This window comes from Sprattus sprattus (genome assembly GCF_963457725.1).
Source record: "Sprattus sprattus genome assembly, chromosome: 12".
NCBI classification, from domain to species: domain Eukaryota; kingdom Metazoa; phylum Chordata; class Actinopteri; order Clupeiformes; family Clupeidae; genus Sprattus; species Sprattus sprattus.
In genome coordinates, this window is record NC_137910.1 from 16884854 (window position 1) to 16892353 (window position 7500).

The 7500-nt window shown below is 43.2% G+C and overlaps 1 protein-coding gene across 2 annotated transcripts in view; it reads left to right on the plus strand.

Moving 5' to 3' along the window:
• The window catches only part of LOC308373261 (uncharacterized protein), a 23165-nt gene that overhangs the window by 12444 nt on the left and 3221 nt on the right, over window positions 1-7500 (plus strand). The window contains exons 9-14 of one of the 2 annotated variants that reach the window (XM_080848693.1): window positions 256-397; window positions 504-608; window positions 1779-1869; window positions 2180-2210; window positions 2604-2675; window positions 6119-6221. In XM_080848693.1, the coding sequence (XP_080704819.1) occupies window positions 256-397; window positions 504-608; window positions 1779-1869; window positions 2180-2210; window positions 2604-2675; window positions 6119-6221 (544 nt within the window). The remainder of the gene's footprint in view (window positions 1-255; window positions 398-503; window positions 609-1778; window positions 1870-2179; window positions 2211-2603; window positions 2676-6118; window positions 6222-7500) is intronic. The other variant, XM_080848694.1, reaches the window with a different exon arrangement.

The following is a 7500-nucleotide window of genomic DNA, read 5'->3' on the forward strand; positions in this document are numbered from 1 at the left end:
AGAGAGAGAGATCGTGGGCCTTTGTGTGTGTGTGTGTGTGTGTGTGTGTGTGTGTGTGTGTGTGTGTTAAACACACAGAAAGGAAAATGAATTGTTCTGTTTGCCCAGGACTAGACAATAGAGCTTTGACCAGTAGGTGGCAGTGTTGCACTTTAAACTAATTCACAGAATTACTCACATGAATGAACCAAAGTGAATCTCACACGTTACAATTATTACGTGTGACTGTGTGTGTGTGCGTGCGTGTGTGTGTAGGTTCTTTGGAAATCGCTCCTACTGTTATGGGTGTCTGGAGCAGTACCCCCTGGCTCTGGATGACGCTGAGACCTCCATCAGACTCTCCCCAACCTGGGCCAAAGGCTACTATAGACAGGGCAGCGCTCTCATGGGGCTAAAGGTGTGTGTGTGTTCACGTGTGTGTCTGTGTGTGTCTGTTCACATGTGTATGTGTATGTGTGTTCACGTGTGTGTGTGTGTGTCTGTGTGTGTGTGTGTTTGTGTAGAAGTACCATGAGGCTGAGAAGGCCATGGAACAAGTGCTTTTGCTGGATAAGGACTGTGAAGAGGCGGCCAACGAACTCTTCAACTGCAGAGTCCTTCAGCTCATGGTAACACAAAGAATCACACACACACACACACTCATTCTTTTACTCAATTTATCAGTCACTCGTTCACAAGTCCCCCTCCTCCCCAGACTCACACACACTCACTCCCTTATCATAGCATATTGGCTTAGGAATTCAGTTATACTTCAATTAAATTTAATTTGAGTTATGCAGTGCCAAAACAATAGCATTTTTGTCAAGGCGCTTTACAGGGGGGACAAGTGGTTAAAGGGATAGTTCGGTTTTTAAGACATGAAGTTGTATGGCATCTACATCACCAGTGTAATGCAATCCACGCTGACTTACCTCTGACAGCGTCCGGTGAGCAGAGTTCTCGTCCAGTTTTGGTCAAACCGAAAGTAGTCCGGCAGGTTTCTAGACCCAGGAAAATAAAACGTTTCTCTTCCCAAAACATTATGTGTTCAAAAGAGTGATATATTTGCATCCCAAAACCGTTGTAGTGGAAAAAGTCACACCTCGTTATCACTTGGCCCTATTTTCAATACGCTCGATGCAATCTCACAGCTAGAGTCTCTACCTGTTTGATTCGCGAAAGTTGATTCGCGAAAGTTTGATTCACCAAAGTTGCCTGAGAGAAACGTCCATCACAGGAAAACGATGAAAACTGAGACAACATTTGATAAAATTGACATAAAGCACCGTTTTCCTGTGATGGACGTTTCTCTCAGGCAACTTTAGTGAATCAAACTTTCGCGAATCAAACAGGTAGACTCTAGCTGTGAGATTGCATTATCGAGCGTATTGAAAATAGGGCCAAGTGATAACGAGGTGTGACTTTTTCCACTACAACGGTTTTGGGATGCAAATATATCACTCTTTTGAACACATAATGTTTTGGGAAGAGAAACGTTTTATTTTCCTGGGTCTAGAAACCTGCCGGACTACTTTCGGTTTGACCAAAACTGGACGAGAACTCTGCTCACAGGACGCTGTCAGAGGTAAGTCAGCGTGGATTGCATTACACTGGTGATGTAGATGCCATACAACTTCATGTCTTAAAAACCGAACTATCCCTTTAACATACACAGCATAAATCTGGTAGATGTACACAGCATACATGTGGTAGATGTACGTACATAATAAACAGTGTATGCAAACATTATATGGAAATACAGGATACATACAAAAACTATACTGTGTGTGTGTGTGTAGGATTTTGGCTTTGATGAGACGCAGTGTGTGTCGCTGTTGGAGAAGTACACTACCGTTCAGGCTTCATTCACCTCATCAGAGGCAACAGCAAGTAAGAGTACACACACACACACGTACACGCACAGTTTACTTCTTTATTTGGATTTGATAAAAAAAGTACATATCATGGCAAAATCCAAATTTGGCTAAAAGGAAGTATTAAATTGCATTCAAAGTTTCGGTCCATATTGTGCATTACGGGTTAAGGTGACACCTGCGCTTCCAGGTGAAGAGGCTACCAATGTACACATGTACATGCACACACACATACACACGCACACACACAGATACACACACACACACCTGTGTTTCTGACTGTTTCTGAACGTGTAAAAGAGCTGCTATTTCTCTTCTGTTTTCAGTGTTGACCCAGGAGTCCTCTGGCCAGGCTGGGTATGTTTGACTCACGGTTCTCACTCTTTAGAACCACATGGTTTTCACTCTTTAGAACCACATGGTTCTCACTCTTTAGAAAGGCAGCAGACTCAAGAACTAATCTTAACCCTGATCAGTATGAGATTCTGTCCGTCTTTTAGAACATCTTACCTTAGAACCTAAGAACCTCACTGAAACTTACTCACAGAGGCCTAATCATACATAATACATAACTCTTTAGACCATCTCAGACTTACTCATTACATAACTCTTTAGAACATCTTAAATCTAGAAATGTCTTTGGAATATCAGTTGAATAAGCTGTTCTTGTTATGAGATGTGTTTAGAACACATGAGACTCTGTTATGGGGATGTCTGATGGGGTTCTTTATGTTCTGTGTTTCTCTGCAGGGGTCTGTCTCTGTGGGTGGGGAACGTTACTACGGAACTGACTGAGAAGCACTTGTGGGACCTCTTCAAAACGTGAGACACCCCTCCCCACACACACTCACACACACACACACACACACTAGACCCGTGTACATGTGTCAATTTAACCCACCCAATGTATCTAATTGTCTTCACGAGTAGGTGTGCTCACACCTTGTTTGTTTTCTAACAACATCAACGTGGATCCGCATCGTGCACAGGCAGTGTAGTGGCTAAAAGTTCCCTTCTTTATATCAATAGATAGATCTTTACATTTTCTTTGAATAACCACTCTCAGACAGAAAGAAAACGAGTCGTATGTGTTTCAACAACGGTAGAAAAACTGTGTTTTCTCCGTCTTTCTGACCAGTGCAGCAAATGTGACAGTTGATACCAGAATGCGCGATCTTCCAATCAATGCAATGCATGATAGTGATGGGAAGTTCGGATCATTTTACCGACTCGAATCTTTGAATCTCGTTCAGTAAAATGAACGAATCTTTTTTCGAGTCACTCGTTCATTTTAACGGGGGGGGGGGGGGGGGGGGGGGGGGGGTGCTACTCAACATTTTTAAATTTTATAGCCAATTCACTGGCGTAAATACGTCCACTACAAATACGCATCATATTTTCATGGAGGTTACTACATGTAAACCAGCAGATACTAATTCCTGCATTCAAATAATATTATATGAAAGTTTGGATGAAATGGTCATTTATTATCACATAAGCATTTAATGATCACGGCAAACAATTACGCTGCACTGAACTGTAAGTAAAGTTTTAAAAAGTTAAAATAACTAAACCTGTAATTATTTCTTGTGAACGAATATCATTCACGTCTTACTAACCATAGACACTCGGAAGTGAACTAGGTTAATAAGTCCTTTCTGTTTCCTCTTCTGAGCCTATGCAGGTTACGTGAAAAAATATCCAGAGCCCAGTCAAAATGAACGAAACATTTCGGTTTTCTCTAGCTTCCCATGCTGAGCCTATGCAGATCACGTGAAAAATGATCCAAATACTTGTATCCGGCAGATGACCTAATCGTTCACCTCCCGACCGTCTTTGGATCAACGTTTCGTTCATCTGCCGGATATCGTTCAATGATTCGTTCTTTTGCCGGATATCAGTCTTTCGTTCAATGATTCGTTCTTTCGCCAACCGTGTCTTTGGATCTATGATTCGTTCATCTGCCGGATATGGGTATTTCGTTCAATGATTCGTTCTTTTGCCGGATCGTTCAATGATTCGTTCTTTTGCCGGATCGTTCAATGTTTCGTTCTTTTGCCAAACGTGTCTGTTTCGTTCAATGATTCGTTCTTTTGACAACCGTGTCTTTGGATCTATGATTCGTTCATCTGCCGGATATGGATCGTTGGATCCTTTTCCACGTGACCTGCATAGGCTCAGTACAGTCAGCTAGAGGAAACAGAAATGATTCGTTCTTTTTCCGACTGGGTCTCTTGGATACGGGTCTTTGGATCATTTTTACGTGACCTGCATTCAACAAATCATTTCTGTTTCCTTGGCTTAGCCAATGCAACAGTCCCAGTTGTCCCGATGCGCGGTCATGAACGAGAAAAAGAACGAATCTTTTTTTGAGAGGACTCGTTACTCTCGAGTCGTTGTAAGGATTCGTTCAAAATGAACGAATCGTTCACGAACGACACATCACTAATGCATGAGCACTCAAACGTATTTTCAAGCTGAGCGTCAGTCACAACATAGACATAGTCGGTTAAAACCCACAGAAAGTTAAAAATGCCCGGCATATGTTGTGCTGATGGATGCGACACCAGTCGCGAAAATAAGCCAAATAAACAATTAAATTGTATACCAAAAGATTTAGATCGGCGGAATTAATGCTTAGCTATAAATGGTTGGTTGCAAATTATAAGGGACAACTAGCAGCTAACCGCTAACTCCCGATTGTGCAGTCAACACTGTATTTTCCTGCACCACTATCCATGGAGATGTTGATTTTGGGTTCAGAGCCTGGGAATGACTGACATGTTAAGTGAAATGCAGCACGTTGATACAATCGTGAACAATTGCTGTGCCTTATCAGAGCTAAACTCTCCTGACTAAGCTAGAGTGCTAATAGATAGCGCGCTACTAGCGAACTTTACTAATGGCTTTAGCTAGACCTAGCTAGCCCACATTGGCACTCTTAACCACCACTAAAATAAATCGGTTGATAACCGCTGTTTGAGTAACTTACATGTCCTGTGATGACACATGTGTTTTGCCTCCAGGTGCCATTTATTGCCACAATTGCTGTGCCTTATCAGAGCTAAACTCTCCTGACTAAGCTAGAGTGCTAATAGTTAGCGAACTGCTAGCGAATTTTACTAAAGGCTGTAGCTACACCTAGCTAGCCCACATTGGCACTCTTAAAGGCACCCAGTGCAACTTTCGAGGCTTAAAAATAAACATTCAATTTCTAGTCTTTTTTACACGTAGTAAGTTTCAATAACTCCATACCATTACATACCGACATTCAAGCAGCAAAGATGAGACGTCGTTGTGTGGTGAGAACTGATAGAAAATCGATAACAACAACAATCGCCGCCATTTTCTTTATTTTTTGTAACCTACAATAAATAAAGCAGGCTTCCAGTCAATGGAAAAATGGCTTCTCCCCACCGGCGATTGTTGTTGTTTACGATTTTCTATCAGTTCTCACCACACAACGACGTCTCATCTTTGCTCCTTGAATGTCGATATGTAATGGTATGGAGTTATTGAAACTTACTACGTGTAAAAAAGACTAGAAATTGAATGTTTATTTTTCATTGAATGTTTACATAAAGTTGCACTGGGTGCCTTTAACCACCACTGAAATAAATCGGTTGATAATCGCTGTTTGAGTAACTTAGATGTCCATACATGTGTTTTGCCTCCAGATGCCATTTATTGGTGTCGTTCACCCATCCTGCAACTGCATATTGATATGCATCTGTACTCTTGAAAGCCTTCAGGCTATCTCCGGTGTATGGGGATGGATTGTGTACAAGCGGTTGGGTCAACTCCACGCAGTCACGCATGCACATAACACTCCCTATGAGTGGATTCCCTTCTCACCGCCATCCCCATGTTACATCAGCCTTATTTGACCCACCCATTTTGAGCTGAACGATCGGGGAAGACCACCTCTCTCTCGGCTCAGACATCGTCGGAAAAATGACCGGGTCAAATTTAGGTGTGAGCTAGCTATATGAGGCAATTATAAGCGAATTACAAGCTTTTACCGGCTTAAACGCGATTTGGGGGGGTTAAATTGACACATGTATTCAGGCCTACTGATGACCACCCAATCTCACGGAAGTCTAGTACACTTAATCAACCCTATGGCCCCCTTTACCAATTCACCCCCCAACCATGAGACCCACATACCAGCAACCAGCCTTAACTCCATCCCTCTCCCCTTCTCTCTCTCCCCCCTTTCTCTCACTCTTTATTTTACTCTCTCTCTCTTTCCCCCCTTTCTGTAGGTGTGGGGAGATAGACAGTATTCGTGTGCTTCATGAGCGATTCTGTGCCTTTGTGAACTTTAAAACTGCTAGCATGGCCTCCCGGGCCCTGGAGAAACTCAATGTGAGTATACACACCAGTGGCGGCTGGTGGTTTTTAAAGTGAGGGAGGAAGGACTGCGCACTTGGTTGCCATTGGCCCGTTTGTACTGTTGGTGGCATAAGTATGTGAGACTCAAGTTGTTTCAGGGTGTTTTGGTGAACTACAGCACAAAATAGCCGGGAGGGATAATTATGTGAATAAAATTGATAAATTCACCTGTGGCAGCATTGTACTTTGAAAGCTGGTGGGCAGCATGTCTTTGATGGACTAGTCCAGGCCAGAAGGAAAGGATGCAAAGCCAATTAGTCAAATCAGGCCTACTCTTGATTTGTAAAACTAAATAAAAGATTCTGGGCTATTGGTTGTAATTTGTCTGATTATTTTCAGCTACAATTGTTTTAAGAAGAAGGAAGACACAAGACCATAATTGATGCCATTTCAAATGCATCATGCTCTGAATCATTCACTTACATCCTTTTGCGCAAGTATTATTGGCTAGAAAAACGGCGCACGCCGTTGACTTGACAACTTTGACAATAACGAATGGCTGGTGTCCGGTCCGTGGATCTTCTGGCCAATCGATTTTCGTTTTAAAACCAGGAAATGGAAAACGGATAACGAGCCGTCTCCCGTCTCGGAGTCGGAAAATGGGAAACGAGGAACGAACCTATTTCCCATTTCCGATTTCCGATTTCAAAACGTTTCGAACGTTTTCTGTGGTTCGTGTGCGTGGTTATGAATGGAAATTCGGGTAAATAAAAACAGGGGCAATTTTCCATCACTGATTTTGCATTAATATGACCCGGGACTGGTTCTGTGACAAGGGCCTAGAAGCTCGTAGAGAGTCAGTTGATGGTGCATCTTTGGCGGACACATATTTCTGACATCCCGGTGCCTGTGGAGGTTGAAAACAAGGGCCTGGAAGCTCGTAGAGAGTCTGTGGATGGTGCTCTGTCCTCGGACACATATTTTTGACATCCCGGTGCCTGTGGAGGATGAAAACAAGGGCCTAGAAGCTTGGGGCCAGTCCACTGATGGTGCACTGTCCTCGGACACATTATCTTCACATCCTGGTGCCTGTGGAGGATGGAGACAGGGGTCTAGCAGCTCGGGGCCAGTCCGCTGATGGTGTACTATTCTCGGACACTTGTTGCTCACATCCTGGTGCCTGTGGAGGATGGAGACAGGGGTCTAGCAGCTCGGGGCCAGTCCGCTGATGGTGTACTATTCTCGGACACTTGTTGCTCACAACTTCATCAACGGTAGCCATGATTAACAGACACTGACAAAAGACATCAAG